General features: G+C 40.6%; 1 protein-coding gene across 1 annotated transcript in view; it reads left to right on the top strand.

Annotated features, from left to right (window-relative positions):
* EIF2AK3 (eukaryotic translation initiation factor 2 alpha kinase 3) overlaps nucleotides 1-21,766 on the top strand; it is a 99,882-nt gene that overhangs the window by 42,283 nt on the left and 35,833 nt on the right. Inside the window, exons 7-12 of the mRNA XM_079776958.1 lie at nucleotides 429-569; nucleotides 1,626-1,748; nucleotides 3,280-3,509; nucleotides 3,857-3,969; nucleotides 7,638-7,760; nucleotides 13,339-13,488. Coding sequence (XP_079633084.1) covers nucleotides 429-569; nucleotides 1,626-1,748; nucleotides 3,280-3,509; nucleotides 3,857-3,969; nucleotides 7,638-7,760; nucleotides 13,339-13,488 — 880 coding nt within the window. The remainder of the gene's footprint in view (nucleotides 1-428; nucleotides 570-1,625; nucleotides 1,749-3,279; nucleotides 3,510-3,856; nucleotides 3,970-7,637; nucleotides 7,761-13,338; nucleotides 13,489-21,766) is intronic.

Below are 21,766 nucleotides of genomic sequence, written 5' to 3'. Positions count from 1 at the left end.
GAATTTGAAAGATTAACATGTCACAAATGTTTTATGATAATATTTAACTGAATTGTTAGCAATGTCTCTGGAATTATAGGTGTTTAGGTTTCCTTAAGGAGAATATTACTTCATCTAAGTTATTAATCTCATAAGAGTACATTGACTTCTTCGAATTTTCTGACTGAGTTTTTCAGTAATGACTGAAAGTTGTTATTCAGTGAGAAACATTGTATGGACCTTATGTGTAACTTTCCTCCCATATTTTTATTGGATAGCCTTTGGGTCCTTTGAGTGCATCAAGCATGATTCTTCTCTGAGAAGAGTTGTATAATACATGAAAGATAACTGGAATTAACCTAATATTATTAAATCAAAATGAGCCTTTTTGAAAAAGAATTATTGGTGCTTGATTCCAAACATAATTGACAATGTTCTGGTTGATTCAGGAATGTACAGAGGCCAGCTGTATCTGCAGTCATCTGTCAGAATTTCAGAAAAGTTTCCTACAAATCCCAAGGCCTTGGAATCTGTTAATAATAAAAATGAAATTATTCCTTTGCCAACAATCAAATGGAAACCCTTAATACGTAAGTGAATTGCAAACTTTTTAAAAGTTTATTAACGTGTTCACAGGGCTGATGATGATGTCTTTGCCCTAGTTTTGACTGTCACAGAAATCACAACATTATATTCTTTGATAAACTAGAAAGATATTTTAGATGTTAATGCATTTTTTAAATCCTCACCTGAGCACATGTTTACAGAGAGGAAGGGGGTGGCGAGAGAGGGAAACATTGATCAGTTGCCTTTCCTATGCACCCCAACTGGGGATCAAACCTGTAACCCAGGTATGTATTCTGACCAGGAATCGAACTGGCAACCTTTCGGTGTACAGTATGACATTCAACCAACTGAGCCACTCTGGCTGGGCAGATGTTAATGAATTTTTTATTTTATTTTATTTTATTAGTTTTTAATACATATTTTTATTGATTTCTGAGAGGAAGAGAGAGCTAGAAACATCAGTGATAAGAGAGAATCGCTGATAAGCTGCCTCCTACACCCCCCTATTGGGGATCGAGCCTGCAACCTAGGCATGTGCCCTGATGGGAATTGAACTGTGACCTCCTGGTTCATAGGTCATTGCTCAACCACTGAGTCACTCCGACTGGGCAATGAATTTTAATTAGCATTTAGAGCATGATTTCATTGAAATAGCAGTTGCTTCGCTAGAATGCAATGTTAATAAAAATATTTCTCTGTACAATTTAGAAAAACTTATAACCATTCACGAACCATGCCTGTGTATCAGCTCTTAACCTACTTATATCAAGAATATTTATGAAAAAATTATCTGGTCATATCATATTTTTTGAAACATTTAATGAATTAAAATCAAATACTAGGCTATCTACTTTCTTCAGTTATCTTTTTGTCCCTTATGTATATTTTTTATTACATGCTTTTAATTTGTTTATTGGATTCTTCTTCTCTACAAGACTGCTTTTTAAGGGAAAGAACCTTGAGGCATTTGTTTGACTTCCATGTTTGAACTAAACTGTGGTTAAATAGCTGTTTTTTTAATGAATGAGATACATGCGTTTTCATGAAAGTCATTGCAGTTAAACTTTTACATCTTTTAGATTCTCCTTCAAGAACTCCTATCTTGGTAGGGTCTGATGAATTTGACAAATGTCTTAATAATGATAAGTTTTCTCATGAAGAGTACAGTAATGGCGCACTTTCAATCTTGCAGTATCCATATGGTAAGTATGATTACGCTTGGATTGAAAATGCTGTTTTGTTTCTAATTTATGTATTAATTTGAAATTAATTAATAAAATTCAAATGAAAGGTAGTCATTTAGGTGGTAGAAAATAAAATACTGTGAAAGGCAGTATTGTGAATGTCGCCCAAGTTGCAAACTCCAAAGTCAGATTGCCAGGGTTCAAATTAGTTTTGCCACATATTGAGATGGGCACCTAACTTTACTGTCTTGGTTCCTTCATTTGTAAAACAAAGATGGTGACCCTCATGTCTGCTTCTTGGGGTGTTGTGAGATCTAAGTGAGATAATGCTCAGTGTTAACATTGTGCCTGGCAAATATGTGTTCAGTAAGCATTAGTTCTTCTTACTAGTTCTTATTCAATTATCAGCCTATATAATGTAGTCAATATAAAGTCAGTCAGTATAATGAAGAAAACAGGTGTTTCCATAGAGCTATGTGAAAATGCTGTAAAATGAGGGTTTGTTTTTTTTTTTTAAACATATTTTACTGATTTTTTACAGAGAGGAAGGGAGAGGGACAGAGAGCTAGAAACAGCGATGAGAGAGAAACATCGATCAGCTGCCTCCTGCACACCCCCCACTGGGGATGTGCCCGCAACCAAGGTACATGCCCTTGACCGGAATCGAACCTGGGACCTTTCAGTCCGCAGGCCGACGCTCTATCCACTGAGCCAAACCGGTTTCGGCTGTAAAATGACGTTTTAATTTTGTTTGCAGACAAGGGAAATTATTGCAAAAGTCAAGAATAGGTGAACCCTGTCATGAAATACATTCATATGTATTTAAAGTTAAGATATATTTATATACAAAAGTCTTTTGAACAGTTAGATATAAAAAAGTCCTCACATCTGCATTAGACAAAACAGATTCCTCATCAGTAACCTTAGATGCTAGGACTGGGAAATGAGTGTAGAACTTGAATTGATAAAAACAAAATAAAACAGAGGGCTCTGAACTAGAAACAGCAGCCTTTATCTGATTTGATCAAAATTCCGGGTAATAGAGAACTGTAATCTGCCCACAAAATTCAATAAAGGAGACAAACTCACTTAGCGTGGAATGAACCAAGGAGTATGATAGAGATGTTTTCCTTTCAGCCTGTGAGGAATGATTCATGGTAAAATCTGGCATTTGATTGACACTAAATGAAAGTAAAGTTTAAAATCCTTCAAGGAAGTTGAGTACTGTCTAATTCTTTTCTTGCATTTAAAGGATTTAATTATTAATGAGTTAATCAGTGGGATGCCCCTTACATTATTTCTAGTTTTATTATTCAGTTTAAAGAAAATTTATGATGCTTATGGAATAAAGGAAAATATATTTGCATAATAAAGAAGAAAAATAATCAGATAAATGAGGCTATCAAATGTATTAAAGAAGAGATGAGACTTTTACCAAAGGAAGTAATGTTATAAGTCATAGGAAAATTGATAATTTTTAATAAAGATGAATCTACTTTGGTTTATCTTTTTAAAAATTAAAACAACCTTTTAATATTTGTTTTTGCAGATAATGGTTATTATCTACCATACTACCAGAGGGAGAGGAGCAGACGGAGCATAGGGAGTACCCAAATCACAGTCCGAGTTCTGGAGAGCCCGGACTACAGCAAGAATGTCCGCAGAAAGGACCCTGTTCTCCTCCTACACTGGTGGAAAGAAATAGCTGGGACTATTCTGTTCTGTATCGTAGCAACAACTTTTATTGTACGCAGACTTTTCCATCCTCATCCTCACAGAGTAAGACATATTTTAGAATCTAATTTATTTCAGTGTTGGGAGTTTCAAAACCTAAGTGTGTGTATTTGGGGGGGTACATTTACTTAAGTTTTACTATAAAGTCATTGTTGCCCACACGCTGTTTCCACTCTCTTGTCTTTTGTTTACTCTTCAACCATTGCAGTCTGGCTCCCACCCTATTATTCCCTTTCCTTTCACAAGGACATGTGGTATTTTGTGTTCTTATAATGCTTTTCTTTTTCTCAATATTATTTGTTTTTCAATGTTATTTTATAGCTTAAGGTAATTAGCTAACTTTAATTCAGATTTGTACTAATAGTGATTTCCCCCTCCCCCCACTTTATCAGCAAAGGAAGGAATCTGAAACTCAGTGTCAAACTGAAAGTAAATATGATTCTGTAAGTGGAGAAGCTAATGACAGTAGCTGGAATGACATAAAAAATTCCGGATATATATCACGGTAAGAGTCTTGTCATAAAATATGTATGGGTGCTGTAGCTTCTGGTGGCGACTATTTGGATCTAAGAAATGACCTACAAAGTAAGATCTTGTTTATCTATTTTTTTAATGTGTGAATAGGTAAATAAAATGTAGACTTAACCCTCAAGTCACTTAAACTTATTCAAATGAGCATCGACCTATGAACCAGGAGGTCACAGTTCAATTCCGGTCAGGCCACATGTCAATAGGGGGTGTGCAGAAGGCAACTGATCAATGATTCTGTCTCATCATTGATGTTTCTATCTCTCTCCCCTTCTTTTTTCCTCTCTGAAATCAATAAAAATAAATATTTGAAAAAAACCCAAAGTGGTATGTACCCTAAAATGGATAGAAATAGAGTGTTACTTCTTAATAGAAGTTTAACTGCTAGTTTCTTTTTTAAAAAAATATTTTTTAATTGATTTCAGAGAGGAGGGGAGAGGGAGTGTGAGAGAGAAACATCAATGATGAGAGAGAATCATTGATTAGCTGCCTCCTACAGACCCCACACTGGGGATTGAGCCCCCAACCTGGGCATGTGTTCTGACGGGGAATCGAACTGTGACCTCCTGGTTCATAGGTTGACGCTCAACCACTGAGCCACGCTAGCCAGGCTTACTGCTAGTTCTTAAAGCAGAATTTACTAAATGCCTAATAAATGGTAAGGATTTTAAGACCCTTGCTAATGAAGATGCTGACTATTTTGTCGGTGGCCAGCAATACCAGTAGGCAGTGAGAAAAGGTCAGTGAGAGAAGAGATTCAACCACTCCCAATGGGTAATCTGCTATGGAGCCATTCATTGTTTATTCAGCATTTATTCTGAACACTGTGCAGGGCAGTATTTCAGGCTTTGAGAGAAAGAGAAAGATGGAGCCTGTCCTGGAGGAACTTAAAAATCTATGGGGGAGGTAATACTGGGTAAAAAAACAAACATATGAGAAAAAGCCATGAACTAAGTGACCAACTCTGGTTGTGATGATTCAAGAGGGCATCATAAATGAGGCCACATACTATCTAATAAAGAGGGAATATGCTAATTAACCCTCACACTGTTATAAAGATGGCAGCGCCTATAGCCATTAAGGAGGGAATATGCTAATTGACTGTCACACCCTCCAAGATGGCGGCACCCACAGCCAATAAAGAGAGAATATGCTAATTGACGGCCATGCCCTCAAAGATGGTGGGGCACACAGCCACAAGATGGCGGCGCCCAGTTCCCTCAGCCCCGCCTGCCTCCATAGTCCCCCAGTCTCCTCAGCCCCCAGCCGCCCAGGGCTGGCCCGAAGCGCAGGCAAGTCTCGAATGGCGGCTGCCCAGCTGATGCCCAAGGCACAGGCAAGCCTTGGATGGTGGCTGCCCAGCCGCCCAGGGCTGCCCAAGACTCAGGTAACCAGGGCTGGCCGAGGCTTGTGCTGCCGGCAGTGGCAGCAGCTGAGGTGTGATGGGGGCGTTGCCTTCCCCTGATTCCTGGGTCGAGTCCCACTCCTGAGGGTTCCCGGACTGTGAGAGGGGGCAGGCCGGGCTGAGGGACCCTCCTTCCAGTGCATGAATTGTCATGCACTGGGCCTCTAGTTTTAAATATATATATATATATATATATATATATATATATATATATATATATATATTTTTTTTTTTTTTTAGAGAGGAAGGGAGAGGGAGAGAGAGATAGAAACATCAATGATGAGAGAAAATCATTGATAGGCTGTGAGGCCACATTTTAATTGAACCTTAACCCTTTGTACTCGCTTGCTTTTTTCTCGATTCCTGCTACCGATGCTAACCGTGTCGAGTCACACTCGACATCCGAGTGCAAAAGGTTAAATCATAAGTAAGTAAAAGTTAGGTAGATAAGAGACAGGAGGAGGAGTGAGGTATGATGAATAAATATATTTTTAAGGCTGCTGTGAAGAGAATTAGAATAATGTATTCTAAAGTTGAATGACTTAATTTTCCTTTAATGTTATTCATTTTGAAGAGTAGAGTTGATTTTTTTTTAAATGTAGGAGTTCTGTAATAATACCTAATGTATGTTGCGTGTATACTACATTATTAACCCTTAGCACTCGCTTGCTTTTTTCTCGATTCCTTTATTCTAATGCTAACCATGTCGAGTCACAATCGACATCCGAATGTAAAAGGTTAAGAGTACGTGTTCTGGATTCAGTCCTGAGTCCCAGTCCCAACTTTTCGTTTATCATTTGGGACCTTAGGCAAGCTGGTACATATATTTATAGAGTCTATAAGCATATATAAGATGTTTTTCTTTTCAGAAGACATATCCATTTTCATATGGGTGTTTTCTCTAACATAGGAAGATAATCCAATTGGCCTTACAGGAGTAGGACATGAACTTCATGGGCTTTTGCAGTTGGGGAGATGGATTTATACTGAAATACTTTGACTAGCTATTTTTAGGGGTACATATTTTTATTCTTCATTCTCTGTGAAGGTAATTGGTCCATGGAGGGTTGGAATCTATTACCTTTACTCCTGAACTCCATGTTCTAACCAGCTACTGAGCCAACTACTAAATTAACTTGAGTGTGCTAATCATAAAGTAGTAAATTTAGCCTTATAAGAGATATCAAATATGATCTAATTCAACTCTTCCTCCATATGGCTGGAAGGATAACTTCCATAGCATGCATGCCTGCATTCATTCATTCACTTATTAATTCATGCATTATTCAGTAGATATTTGCTAGACCTTCTATTTGCCAGGTAAGCCCATGCTCTGAAAATACAAAGAGAAATGAGAATGTGCGCCTGTGTTCAAGGCCCTCACAGTCCAATGGCAGTGGGAGAGTGAACTGCATACAAATAACTGCAAAATGTCGGGATTAAGTTTAAATAGTTCAAAGTACTCCATGCAAAGTGCTGCAAGAACATTAAGACTGGGGCGTAGGAAGGGCTTACAGAGATTAGCAGAATGAAGGAAGAATAGTTTCATAAATACAAAGAATTAGGCCATCTCAGTGGAACAAATAGCACAAGCAAAAGCTCTGATGTTGTGAGAGGGCATGGTGCAAAGTTGGTTGGAATATACAGTGCAGGTAAGTGAGGTCAGGCACCAAGGGGGAAATAGGCTGCAGTGTGGAGGTCCATCTGTAAGTAACTGATGGTGAGTTAGCTTCTGTCTGAATACTTTTAGATATGAGCATACACTGGCTCATGAGGCAACGCAGCCAATTACAGATAGTTTTGGTTCCTAGAGCAATTTCTGGCTTGAAAAGTACTTAATTATAATAGGATTGATTAGATTTGTTCCATAAAACTATTAAGAGACATTTTTGAATTGAGTACAGAATACCACAGGGGTAAAAGGCTAGAATATTTTGGTAGATGATAAAATATTGGTAAGACAGAACAGTACTACAGTTGCTTTAAGAACAAGGGATTAACAAGTGATTCCCAATGAAGCAGAAGCTTTTATGTTTTTATAAATTTCCTAAGGAAAAAATTAGAATGTGTTTGCTTAATTTATACAAACAGAACAAAGAATGCAATTAGTAGAATTTACAATTTTTATTAATATGTTCTATCAGATTTACTGAATTTATACATTTTAAATATCATAAAATAAGATTGAACTGATTATTACCATACTATAAAATGTAAAACTACTTAATTAATTTTTTTAGCTATCTAACAGATTTTGAACCAATTCAGTGCATGGGTCGTGGTGGGTTTGGAGTTGTCTTTGAAGCCAGAAACAAAGTAGATGACTGCAATTATGCTATCAAGAGAATCCGTCTCCCCAACAGGTAATGTATGGTACTTTTAGTCAACTTGGAGTTAGAGCTGTATAACCTAATCTATAGGCAGTATGTCCTTCTTACTATACTCCAGAGAGACTATAGAAAACAGTTTCTAAACTACTGAATCTTATGTTCTAAGTGCTACCAGGTAACCAGTTGTCTAAAAGATGTGATCTACTTTGGTTGCTTTGAATTTGCTTTTTAAAATGTGCCCTTTTTTTTAATTTTTAACAACTCAGAATTTTCCTATAGTGAATTTTAGTAACTATAGATTTTAATACATAGCATCATTTAAAAACATCTTTATTTATTGTGGAAAATAAGAAAAAGTATTAAAATAAAAATTTTCTATTTTTTTTTCCTACTCAGTAATAACCACTATTAACATTTTAGAGTATTTCCTTTTGATTTTTTTTTTCTGGTCATAAGTTTACCTAATTATCAATCTAGTATAGTTTCATCTCTTGCATTGTATCCTCAACATTTTCCATGTTAATAAGAGTACTAGTATTTTAGTAAAATGTTAAAATACGTTAAAAGTATTTTATAGCTGGATAATTGTCCAGTTAATACATGTGCCATATTATGTTTAACCATTTGTTATTGTTCAACATTTAAGTTTCCAATTTGTACAATTAAAAATAACTTTTCAGTGTTCATCTTTTATATAAATACTAGAGGCCTGGTGCACGAATTCGTGCACCAGTGGGGTCCCTCGGCCTGGCCTGCCTGCGGGATAGGGCCGAAACAGGCTCTCTGACATTCCCCGAGGGGTCCCGGATTGCAAGAGGGTGCAGGCCAGGCTGAGGGACCCTACCAGTGCACCATCAGGGCTGGGGAGGGATGCGGGAGGTTGGCCAGCTGGGGAGGGACCGCAGGAGGGCTCCAGGGTGTGTCCGGCTTGTCTTGCTCAGTCCTGATCAGCTGGACCCCAGCAGCAAGATAACCTACCAGTCGCAACGTCTGCCCCCTGGTGATCAGTGCATGTCATAGCGACTGGTTGACCAGTCGACTGTCTGCCCCCCTGGTGGTCAGTGCACATCATAGCGACTGGTCAAATGTCTGTCCCCTGGTAGTCAGTGCACGTCATAGCGAGCAGTTGAGCGGCCTTAGCATATCATTGTCATATTACACTTCGATTGGTTGAACAGATGACCGGACACTTAGCATATTAGGCTTTCATTATATCGGATTTGGTCACATCTGTTTCCTTGGGACAGATTCCTAGAAGTAAAATTTCTAACTCAGAACAGTGTTATACTTAAGATGATGAGCTTTCAGTAATACCCTCCTTTCCACATATTATAGAAGGCTCCTATAGATTCTTTTCTTTTTCTTTTTTTTAAAAAAATTTATTGAATTTTATTGGGGTGACATTGGCTAAAAGAATTATATAGGTTTTAGGTATACAATTCTATAATACATTATCTATATATTGTGAGTTCACTACCCCAGGTCAAGTCTCCTTCTGTCACCATTTATCCCCTTTTACTGTCTTCTACCTCCCCCCACCCCCCTTTCCCTTTGATAATCACCATACTGGTGTCTCTAACTGTGAGCTGTTGTTCTTGTTTGTTTGTTTGCTTAGTCCCTTCACCTTTTTCACCTAGCCCCCAAACTCCCTTCCCCTCTAACAGTTGTCAGTCTGTTCTGTATCTATGAGTCTGTTTCTGTTTTGTTTGTTAGCTTATTTCATTCTTTAGATTCCACATATGAGTGAAATCATATGGTGCTTGTCTTTCTCTGACTGGCTTATTTCACTTAGCATGGATTCTTGATTAAATGTGCACTAATTACTGAGCTGTCCTAACTGGTAGTTGGATGTCTGTCCAACAGATAGGGACACGGGAATGGAATGGTTTGATACTGTGGAACTAATGCCTTTCTTTGGTGTATAATTGTTGAGTAGTTTAAATATTTACATGTGCAAGGCACCATATAGGAAAGGCTTCTGTGTTCAAGAACCTGTAACTACTTGAGTCTTTTATATATATACTCAGATAATTACAATGCAAGGAAGATTGTGACCCATGACTTGGCTAAGTAAGTATCTTCTCATGAAGAAAGCAAAAATGTAGCTGAATGGCAGTCAAGGAAGGCAAGCTTTATGGGGGTAGTGACATCTGTGCTGAATATTCAAGAGTATTCTTTCTGCCCTAGCTGGTTTGGCTCAGTGGATAGAGCATTGGCCTGCAGACTGAAGGGTCCTGGGTTCAATTCCAGTCAAGAGCACATGCCTGGGTATCAGGCCCAGTGCATGATTTAATCATGCACCTGGTGCACCAGCGGGCTGGCTGTCCGCCGGTGCCCCAGGCCTTCCGAAAGCCTCCGGCGCTGCGGAGGCTTTCAAAAGGCCTTGCGCCGGAGCAGACAGCCGGCCAGGTCCCCCGCTTTGGCCTTTGATCGCGGGGGACCTGGCCGGCTGTCCGCCGGTGCCCCAGGCCTTCCGAAAGCCTCCGGGGCAGCCATGGCACAGACGCTGAGCTCGCGGCGCCAGTGGCGCCGCGAGCTCAGCGTCCTGCTGGCCCAATCAGCTACCCCGGCCACCCTGAGTCCCGCCCCCTGCGCCTCCTGCTGGCCCAATCGTGGGCGTAGCGGAGTGATGGTAATTTACATATTACCATTTTATTATGTAGGATATACACACACACACACACACACACACACACACACACACATATACACACTAGAGGCCCAGTGCACGAAATTCGTCCACAGGGGTGTGTGTGTGAGTGTGTCCCTCAGCCCAGCCTGCACCCTCTCCAATCTGGGACCCCTCAAGTGATGTCCGACTGCCCGTTTTGGCCCGATCCCAGTAGCATCGGGCCGAAACGGGCAGTCGGACATCCCTCTCACAATCCAGGACTGCTAGTTCCCAACTGCCTGCCTTCCTGATTGCCCCTAACCACTTCTGCCTGCCAGCCTGATCACCCCCTAACACTCCCCTGCCAGCCTGATTGATGCTTAACTGCTCCCCTGCCAGCCTGTTTGCCCCTAACTGCTCTCCCCTGCAGGCCTGGGTTCCCCCCAACTGCCCTTCCCTGCAGGCCCGGTCACCCCCAACTTCCCTCCTCTGCCGGCCTGGTCACATCTAACTGCTCTCCCCTGCAGGCTTGATCGCCCCCAACTGCCCTCCCTTGAAGGCCTGGTCCCTCCCAACTGCCCACCCCTGCTGGCCATCTTGTGGTGGCCATCTTGTGTCCACATGGGGGCAGTCATCTTTGACCACATGGAGGCGGCCATCTTGTGTGTTGGAGTGATGGTCAATTTGCATATTATTCTTTTATTAGATAGGATAGAGGCCTGGTGCATGGGTGGGGGCCAGCTGGTTTGCCCTGAAGGGTGTCCCAGATCAGGGTGGGGGTTTTCTTGGGGCATGGGGCGGCCTGGGCGAGGGGCCTGTGGTGGTTTGCAGGCTGGCCACGCCCCCCGGCAACCCAATCGGAGGCCCTGGTATCTGGGATTTATTTATCTTCTATAATTGAAACTTTGTAGCCTTGAGTGGAGCCAAGCCTCCTGCTTGCTCCGTGGCCGCAGCCATTTTTGTTGGGATTTATTTATCTTCTATCATTGAAACTTTGTAGCCTGGTGTGGAGGCCTGGGTGGGCCAGGGCAGGCAGAAAGCTTGGCTTCCTCCATCTCTGGGGGCAACTCAAGCCTCCTGCTCTCTCCAGCTCTGTGGCTGCCATCGTTTTTGTTGGGATTTATTTATCTTCTATCATTGAAACTTTGTAGCATTGAGTGGATGCCTGGGCCGGCAAGGGCAGGCGGAAAGCTTGGCTTCCTCCATTGCCAGGGAAACCCAAGCCTCCCTCCTGCTCTCTGTGGCTGCAGCCATCTTGGTTGGGTTTATTTGCATATTCGCTCCTGATTGGCTGGTGGGCGTGGCTTATGGGTGTAGTGGAGGTACAGTCAATTTGCATATTACTCTTTTATTAGATAGGATAGAACCCTGGTGCACAGGTGGGGGCTGGCTGGTTTGCCCTGAAGTGTGTCCTGGATCAGGGTGGGGGTTCCTTTGGGGCGTGGGGCAGCCTGGGCGAGGGGCCTGTGGTGGTTTGCAGGCCAGCCACACGCCCCGGCAACCCAAGCATAGGCTGGAAGCAGGTATCTGGGATTTATTTATCTTCTATAATTGAGACTTTGTAGCCTTGAGCGGAGGCCAGGGCAGACTAGGGCGGAGTGAAGCTTGGCTTCCTCCATTGCCTGGGGCAACCTAAGCCTCCGGCTGGCTCCAGCTCCGTGGCCACCGCCATCTTGGTTGGGTTACTTTGCATATTTGCTCCTGATTGGCTGGTGGGTGTGGCTTGTGGGTGTAGCAGAGTTACGGTCAATTTGCATGTTTCTCTTTTATTAGATATATATACACATATATATATGTGTGTATGTATGTATATATATACATATATATATGTATGTATGTATTTAAAAAAAAAAAAGAGTAGCCTGTCCCTCAGTAGCCAGATGTGTAGGGGAGGGATGGCCAAGTACATGAAGAGGCCTGAGCAAAGGCTGTAGGCAGGCACTCAGGTGGTAAAGGACCAGGGAGTGTTCTGGCAAGGGTGGAGCAAAAGGTAAGAAGGGGGGTGGAAGAGAAGATAGAAAAGATGGTTTGCAGCACCTTAAATGTCAAGCAAAGGAGTTTAGATTTAATTTTGTAGACAGTTGTGTCTTTGAACAGAAGAATGACGTGCTCAATGTGGAGGTGACTCTGGAGAGGGTGTGTAGATGGTTGATATGATGAGGAAAAGGTCATAGATGAGAATGTTAGGAGATTTATTTTTGCAAAAGTTTAGTCTTAAGATACAGAACATTAGTGCAATAGCAGTGGGGATAGATGAGAAAGGAATGAGTGTAAAGAATTGAAAAGGAGGAGCTAATTGAAATATATATATATATATATATATATATATATATATATATATACACACACACACACATACACACACACACACACACACACACACACATATATATATATATATATATATATATATATATATATATATATATATCTCCTATCTAATAGCTGAATGTGAGGACCTAGAAGTTGAATTCAGAAGCATACCAGGATTCGCAGAGAGTGGGGACAGCAACCACAAAGTACAGGAGAAAAGTGGGAGTAGCTGACCACCTCCTGGGGCAGGAAGAAAATATGACTTGTACTTATGTTGTTTCAGGTGAGAGCAGGATCCTTAGAAATATGAGATTACATCCATCTGAAAAGCTGTCCCAGCAAACTTCAAATCCAGATGCTTTTAAGTTAAACTTCATGCCCGTGATAGTCAGTGGTTGAGGCTTGCTTTAAAGAAACATGCTTGGACAAGCTTTTCGAATTGTAATATGTTCCCTGTTGGGTGGTCGTTCTCCATCCTCCTGAGCTGTTTTCTGAATACTTGACTTTGTTCCTAATCACCCTCCTGTTCATTAAAAAACATTAAGCAATAATCTTTAAAGGTCAGTAGTCATCCAATTTTAGTGAGCCAGGACAGCTTTTTTTAATTTTTTAAATGAAGCAATAGATATGCTTGTAGCAAAAAAACAAAACAAAACACTAAACATATCTTCTTTATTTTTTTTTAAGGGAATTGGCTCGGGAGAAGGTAATGCGAGAAGTTAAAGCCTTAGCCAAGCTGGAACACCCAGGCATTGTCAGGTATTTCAATGCTTGGTTGGAAGCACCACCGGAGAAATGGCAAGAAAAAATGGATGAAATTTGGCTGAAAGATGAAAGGTAACATTGTTAGACATAGACTTAAAAACTAGTATATCCTTTCAGGTTAGTTTTTTGCTTATGCAAACAAGATATTTCTATAACTTACAGATGATTTTCTGAAAAAGAAAAATAACAGCAGATTATTGTTCTCTCTCATCATGTTTTGGAACGTTCTCTAGTCACTTGTTAGGTGAAAGTTCATTTAGTATTTAAACATGAATTTTTTTCCCCTTTTTTGTCCAGAACATGAATTTCTTATTAAATTTATTGGGCTGACGTTGGTTGATAACATTATATAAGTTTCAAGTGTATAATTCTATAATACAGAATCTATAAATTGCATTTTGTGCTCCCACCCAAAGTCAGTTCTTCCTCTGCTCACCATATACTTGACCCCTTTGCTCTCTTCATCCTCCCTCTTCCCCTCTGATAATCACCCTTCTGTTTTCTGTTTATGAGTTTATTAGTTTGTTTTGTTTGTTTATAGATTTATTTTATAACTCCAGATATGAGTGAAATAATATGGTCTTTTCCCATCTGACTTATTTTGCTTAGTGTGATATTTTCAAGATTCATCTATGTTGTAGCAAATGGCAGCATTCCATCCTTTCTTATGGCTGAGTAGTATTCCATTGTATATATGTACCACATCGTCTTTATCCAATCATCCATTGAAGGGCACTTAGATGTTTTTATATTTTGGACACCGTGAATAACGGTACAATGAACATAAGGGTACATATATCTTTATGAATAAATGTTTTCAAATTTTTCAGGTAGATACACAAAAGAGGGATTATTGAATATGGTAGCTCTGTTTTTAAATTTTGAAAAAATTGTTTAATTATAGTTTACATTCAGTATTATTCTGTATTAGTTTTAGATGTACAGCATGACAGTTAGATAATCATGTCTAGTCTTAATTTTTTGGATATCTATTTCTCGTCATAGATACATTCCCACCAGCCATATATAAAGGTTTCTTTTTCTCCACATCCTCTCCAACACTTTTTATTTCTTATCTTATTGATAATAACCATCCAAAAAGCTATGAGATGGTAATTCATTTTGGATTTGATTTGAATTTCCCTTATAGCTAGTGAAGTTGAGCAACTTTTCATATGTGTGTTAGCCATTTGTATGTATTCTTGGGGAAAGTGTTCAGGTCCTGTGCCCATTTTTAATTGGATTATTTGCTTGTTAAGTTGTATGATTTTGTTTGTTTGTTCATTTTCGTGGTTTTTTTTTCAGTCTTTATTGTTGAAGGTATTACATATGTCCCCTTTTTTCTGCCATTGACCCCTTGTAGCCCACACCTGCTCTGCTGCCCCCGCCCTGGCCTTCACCACCCTATTGTCTGTGTCCTTGGGTTATGCATATGCACATACAAGTTCTTTGATTGATTTTTTCCCACCCACCCCCACCTTCCCTCTGAGATTTGACCTTCTGTTCCATGCTTCTATGTCTCTGGATCTATTTTGTTAATCAGTTTATTTTGTTAATTAGATTTCACATATAACTGAGATCATGTGATACTTGTCTTTCTCTGACTGGCTTATTTTGCTTAGCATAATACTCTCCAGGTCCCTCCCATGCTGTCTCAAAGGGTAAGAGTTTCTTCTCTTTTACTGCTGCATAATATTCCATGGTGTAAATGTACCACAGCTTTTTTATCCACTCATCTACTGATGGGCACTAGGGTTGTTTCCAGATCTTAACTATTATAAATTGTGCTGCTATGAACATAGGGTGCATACATTCTTTCCTATTGGTGTTTCGGGTTTCTTAGTATACACTGAGTGACTAGATTATTATGATCTCTGAACGCATAATAATCTGGCCACTCAGTGTATATCCTATATAATAAAAGGCTAGTATGCAAATTGTCCCCTCGACCAGGAGTTCGACCAGCAGGCAGGCCGGCCAACCGCCCATGTCCCCTCCCCCTGGCCAGGCTGGCCGGACCCCACCCATGCACGAATTCATGCACCAGGCCTCTAATATATATATATATATATATATATATATATATATATATATATATATATATACATACACATACACACACACACTGAGTGGCCAGATTATTGTGCATTCAAAGATCATAATAATCTGGCCACTCAGTGTATATTCCTAGAAGTGGGATCACAGGGTCAAATGGCAGTTTCATATTTAATTTTTTGAAGAAACTCCATACTGTTTTCCATAATGGCTGCATAGTCTGCATTCCCACCAGCAGTGTACTTAGGTTCCCTTTTCTCCGCATCCTCACCAGCACTTGTCATTTGTTGATTTGTTGATAGTAGCCATTCTGACAGGTGTGAGGTGATACCTCATTGTCGTTTTAATTTGCATCTTTGATGATCAGTGACTTTGAGCATTTTTTCATATGCCTCTTGGCCATCTGTATGTCCACTTTGGATTAGTGTCTATTTAGGTCCTTTGCCCACTTTTTAATAGGATTGTTTGTCTTCCTTTTGTTAAGTTGTATGAGTTCCTTGTATATTCCTTGTACATATTTTTGCATGTACCTGTGCAATTAAACCTTTATCAGATGTACCAGTATCATGGCCAAATATGTTCTCCCATATAGTGGGCTCCCTTTTCATTTTGTGAATGGTTTCTTTTGCTGTGCAGAAGCTTTTTATTTTGATGTAGTCTCATTTGTTTATTTTTTCCTTAGTTTCTTTTGCCCTCAGAGATGTATCTATAAACATATTGCTACAAAAGAGGCCTGAGATTTTGTGGCCTATGGTTTCTTCTAGGATTTTTATGGTTTCCTGACTTAACATTTAAGTATTTTATCCATGTTTTAGTTTATTCTTGTGTATGGTGTAGGTTGGTGATCTAGTTTCATATTTTTGCATGTACCTATTCAATTTTCCCAACACCATTTATTGAAGAGACTATTTTGACTCCATTGTATGCTCTTGCCTCCTTTGTCAAATATTGAGTGTAACGTGTGGGTGGATTTCCAGGATCTCTGTTCTGTTCCATTGATCTGTATGTCTGTTCTTGTGCCAGTACCAGGAGCTTTTGATTACAGTAGCTTTGTAATAAAACTTGATATCTGTTATTGTTATCCCTCCAACTTCTTCTTTCTCAAGATTGCTGCGGCTATTCACGATCTTTTTTGGTTTCATATAAATTTTTGGAGTATTTGTTCTAGATCTGGGAAATATGCTGTTGGTATTTTAATAGGGATTGCATTGAATCTGTAGATTGCCTTGGGTAGTATGGATATTTTAATGATATTAATTCTACCTATCCAGGAACATGGTAGATTCTTCTACTTATTATATATTCCTCTATCTCTTTTTTTTAACGTCCTGTAGTTTTCTGAGTACAAGTCTTTTACCTCCTTGGTTAAATTTATTCCTAGGTATCTAATGGTAAATTGGATTGTTTGTTTAGTTTCTGTTTCTGAGAATTCATTATTGGTGTTTAAAAAGCCATTGGTTTTGGGGTGTTAATTTTGTATCCTGCTACATTGCCGAATCCATTATTAAATCTAGTAGTTTTTTTTTGGTGGAATCGATACACACTATCCTGTCATCTGCAAATAATGACAGTTTTACTTCCTCCTTCCCGATTTGGATGCTATCTCTTGTCTGATCGCTGTGGCAAGCACTACTATTTTGACTAAGAATGGTGAAAGCGGACATCCCTGTCTTGTTCTTGTTCTTAGGGTAAATGGTTTTAATTTTTTCCCATTGAGTATGATGTTGGTGGTGGGTTTGTCATATATGGCCTTTATTATGTTGAGGTATGATTCTTCTATTCCCACTTTGCTGAGTTTTTATCAAAAATGGGTGTTGGATTTTGTTGAATGCTTTTTATGCATTTATTGATATGATCATGTGATTTTTGTCTTTCAGTTTGTTTATGTGATGTATCACATCTATTAATTTTTGAATATTCTACGAGCCTTGCATCTCTGGAATAAATCCCACTTGATCATGGTGTATGATCTTTTTAATATATTGCTAGATCCGATTTACTAATATTTTGTTGAGGATTTTAGCATCTACGTTCATCAGGGATATTGGCCTGTAATTTTCTTTCTTTGTAGTGTCTGTATCTGGTTTTGGAATTAGGAAAATGCTGGCCTCAAAAACAGAGCTTGGAAGTGTTACTTCCTCTTGGAAATTTTGGAATAGTTTGAGGAGGATAGGTGTTAGTTCTTTGAATGTTTGCTAAAACTCCCCTGTAAAGCTGTCGGTACCCAGGCTTATGTTTGCTGGGAGTTTTTTGATTATTGCTTCCTGTTCATCAGTTGTTATTGGTATATTCAGGTTTTTCTGATTTTTCCTGATACCGTTTTGGAAGATTGTATTTTTCTAGGAATTTGTCCATTTCATCCACATTTTCTAGCTTGTTGGCATAATAGTTGCTCATAGTATTTCTTACAATCCTTTGTATTTCTGTGGTGTCAGTTGTTACTTCCCCAATTTCTTTTGTGATTTTATTTAATTGGGTTCTTTTCTTTGTTTCTTGAAGACTCTGGTTAAAGAGTCATCAATCTTGTTTATCTTTTCAAAGAACCAGCTCTTGGTTTAATTGACCTTTTGTATTTTTTTTTTTAGTCTCTATATCATTTATTTCTGTTCTAATCTTTATTATTTCCTTCCTTCTAGTTACTCTGGGTTTTTCTTATTATTCTCTTTCTAATTTTTAAAAATAGTTTATTTTTAATTTTTTTTAATTTTTTTTTTTTTTTTTTGAGGTAGGCCTGTAGTGCTGTGAACTTCCCTCTCAGGACTGCTTTTTCTGTGTCCTAGAGCTTTTGGGTTATTGTGTGTCCATTTTCATTTGTTTTCAGGAAGTTTTTTATTTCTTGATCTCATTGGTAACCCATTCATTGTTTAATAACATACTATTTAGTCTTCACGTATTTGAACTAGAGGCCCGGTGCACAAAATTAGTGCATGGGGGTGGGGGGTGTCCCTCAGCCCAGCCTGCACCTTCTCCAATCTGAGACCCCTCGAGGGATGTCCGACTGCCTGTTTAGGCCCGATCCTACTTTTAGGCCCGATCCCAGTAGGATCGGGCCTAAACGGGCAGTCGGACATCCCTCTCACAATCCAGGTCTACTGGCTCCCAACTGCTCGCCTGCCTGCCTTCCTGATTGCCCCTAACCACTTCTGCCTGCCAGCCTGATCACCCCCTGACCACTCCCCTGCCAGCCTGATTAATGCCTAACTGCTCCTCTGCCAGCCTGTTTGCCCCTAACTGCCCTCCCCTGCAGGCCTGGTCCCCCCCAACTGCTCACCCCTGAAGGCCTGGGTCCCTCCCAACTGCCCTTCCCTGCAGGCCTGGTCGCCCCCAACTTCCCTCCTCTGCCTGCTTGGTCACCCCTAACTGCCCTCCCCTGCAGGCTTGATCGCCCCCAACTGCCTTTCCTTGCAGGCCTGGTCCCTCCCAACTGCCCTCCCTTGCTGGCCATCTTGTGGTGGCCATCTTGTGTCCACATGGGGGCAGGATCTTTGTCCACATGGGGACAGCCATCTTGTATGTTGGAGTGATGGTCAATCTGCATATTTCTCTTTTATTAGATAGGATAGAGGCCTGGTGCATGGGTGGGGACCGGCTGGTTTGCCCTGAAGGGTGTCCCGGATCAGGGTGGGGGTTCCCTTGGGGCGTGGGGCGGCCTTGGCGAGGGGCCTGTGGTGGTTTGCAGGCCAGCCACGCCCCCTGGTGACCCAAGTGGAGGCCCTGGTATCTGGGGTTTATTTATCTTCTACAATTGAAACTTTGTAGCCTGGACTGGAGCCAAGCCTTCTGCTTGCTCCGTGGTGGCAGCCATTTCTGTTGGGGTTTATGCATCTTCTATAATTGAAACTTTGTAGCCTTAAGCAGAGGCCTGGGCCGGCCAGGGTGTGCAGAAAGCTTGGCTTCCTCTATCACCAGGGGCAACCCTAGCCTCCTGCTCTTTCCAGCTCCGTGGCTGCCGCCATTTCTGTTTGGTTTTATGTATCTTCTATCATTGAAACTTTGTAGCCTTGAGTGGATGCCTGGGCCGGCAAGGGCAGGCGGAAAGCTTGGCTTCCTCCATTGCCAGGGAAACCCAAACCTCCCTCCTGCTTTCTGTGACCGTAGCCATCTTTATTGGGTGTATTTGCATATTCTCTCCTAATTGGCTGGTGGGCGTAGCAGAGTGATAGTTAATTTGCATATTACTCTTTTATTAGATAGGATGTCTGTGTGTGTTTTTATTGTAGTTGATTTCTAATTTCATTCCATTGTGATCTGAGAAGATACCTGATAGGATTTCAGTCTTCTTTTATTTAAAATATATTTTTATGGATTTCAGAGAGGGAGAGGGAGAGAGAGATAGAAACAGCCTATATAATAAAACCCTAATATGCAAATCGACCAAACGGTGGAATGACTGGCGGAACGACCTGTCGCTATGATGCACATTGACCACCAGGGGGCAGATGTTCAATGCAGGAACTGCCCCCAGTCAGGGCCGGTGAGTGGGCGGCACTAGGCCGCCAGCCAAGGTGGGTGCCAGCGGGGCCCCCCTATCACCCCGCCAGTTGCCCCACAGATTGGCCCTGATCATTGGCTAGGCCTAGGGACCCTACCCTATATATTGGGAACAGTCTCTTAGATTTAAAAATTAAAACCTGGCAAGGCTTGTCTAACACTGAAAAAACAGGATGATGCAGCGATGACATGCATGGATTCTGGCTTGCACATTTTGGGGTCAGCCCTGATTCTGACACTTATAACTGTGTGACAAAGCCAATTACTTAACTTCTCTCTGCTTCAGTTTTTCCACCCATAAGATGGGGAAAGTGGTACTACTGCCTCAGAAGGATCATGTTATGTGCTACTTTTCATAATCAGGGCAAAAAAATGTAGCTGCCCATACAACAGCAAGATGCCTTTCACCTGTAGGAAAAATATGGTCACTAGTGCATGCAGTGTCCCGGATTTAGTCACGACATCCCCCGAGGGGTCCCTGATTATGAGAGGATGCAGGCCGGGCTGAGGGACCCCTCCTTCCCCCCCTCCCCCAGTGCAAGAATTTCGTGCACTGGGATTCTAGTCAATGATGAAAGAGAATCATTGATCATCTGCCTCCTGCACGCCCCCTACTGGGGATAGATCCTGCAACCTGGGCATGTACCCTTGACCGGAATAAAACCCAGGACCCAGTCAGTCTGCAGGCTGGTGCTCTATCCACTGAGCCAGATCAACTGGGACATGATTTCAATCTTCTTGAGCTTGTAGAGACTTGTTTTGTGTCCTAACATGTAGTCTATCTTTGAGAATGACCCATGTGCACTTGAGAAGAATATACACTTAGTGGCCAGATTATTATGATCTCTGAATGCATAATAATCTGGCCACTCAGTGTATATCTTATATAATAAAAGGCCAATATGCAAATTGTCCCCTTGACCAGGAGTTTGACCAGCAGGCAGGCTGACCAACCGCCCATGTCCCCTCCCCCTGGCTAGGCTGGCCGGACCCCACCAATGCATGAATTCATGCACCAGGCCTCTAATATATATATATATATATATATATATATTAGAGGCCTGGTGCATGAATTCCTGCACACACACACACACACACACACACACACACACACACTGAGTGGCTAGATTATTATGCGTTCAGAAATCATAATAATCTGGCCACTCAGTGTATATTCTGTAGCTTTGGGGTGAAATGTTCTGTAAATGTCAGTTAAATCCATCAGATCCAGTGTGTTATTTAGGATCACTGTTTCCTTGGTTAAGTTTTTGTCTGGAAGATCTACCTGGTGAAGTCAGGGGTGTTAAAGCCCTGTACTGTGACTGTATTGGTATCAATCTCCGTCTTAAAGTCCTCCAGAAGTTGTTTTTTATATATATATTTAGATACTCCTATATTGGGTGCATATCACCAGGGTTATAGTCTCTTGTTGGATCAATCCCTTTAGTATTATGTAGTGACCTTTATTTTCTCTTTTTATGTCCTTTGCTTTTAATTCTATTTTGTCAGATATGAGTATTGCTACCCCAGCTTTTTTTCTGTTTCCATTTGCATGGAAATTTTTTTTTCCCATCCCTTCACTCTCATCCTGTGTGGACAGTTTATATTTGGGTCATATTTTCATATCAGTTCAGCTACTCTACTTCTTTTCATTGGAGCATTTAATTTATTTACACTTAAGTTTATTATTGATAGGTACTTATTTATTTCCATTTTAATTCTTTTTGCCTATGGTTCTCTCTCAATTTCTTCTCATTACATCAGTCCCTTTAGCATTACTTACACTACTGGTTTGGTGGTGACA

Source organism: Cnephaeus nilssonii, assembly GCF_951640355.1.
Source record: "Cnephaeus nilssonii genome assembly, chromosome: 7".
Taxonomy (NCBI): Eukaryota; Metazoa; Chordata; class Mammalia; order Chiroptera; family Vespertilionidae; genus Cnephaeus; species Cnephaeus nilssonii.
Note: the sequence above shows the minus strand (reverse complement) of the source record. Positions and strands in the feature narration are given on the sequence as shown.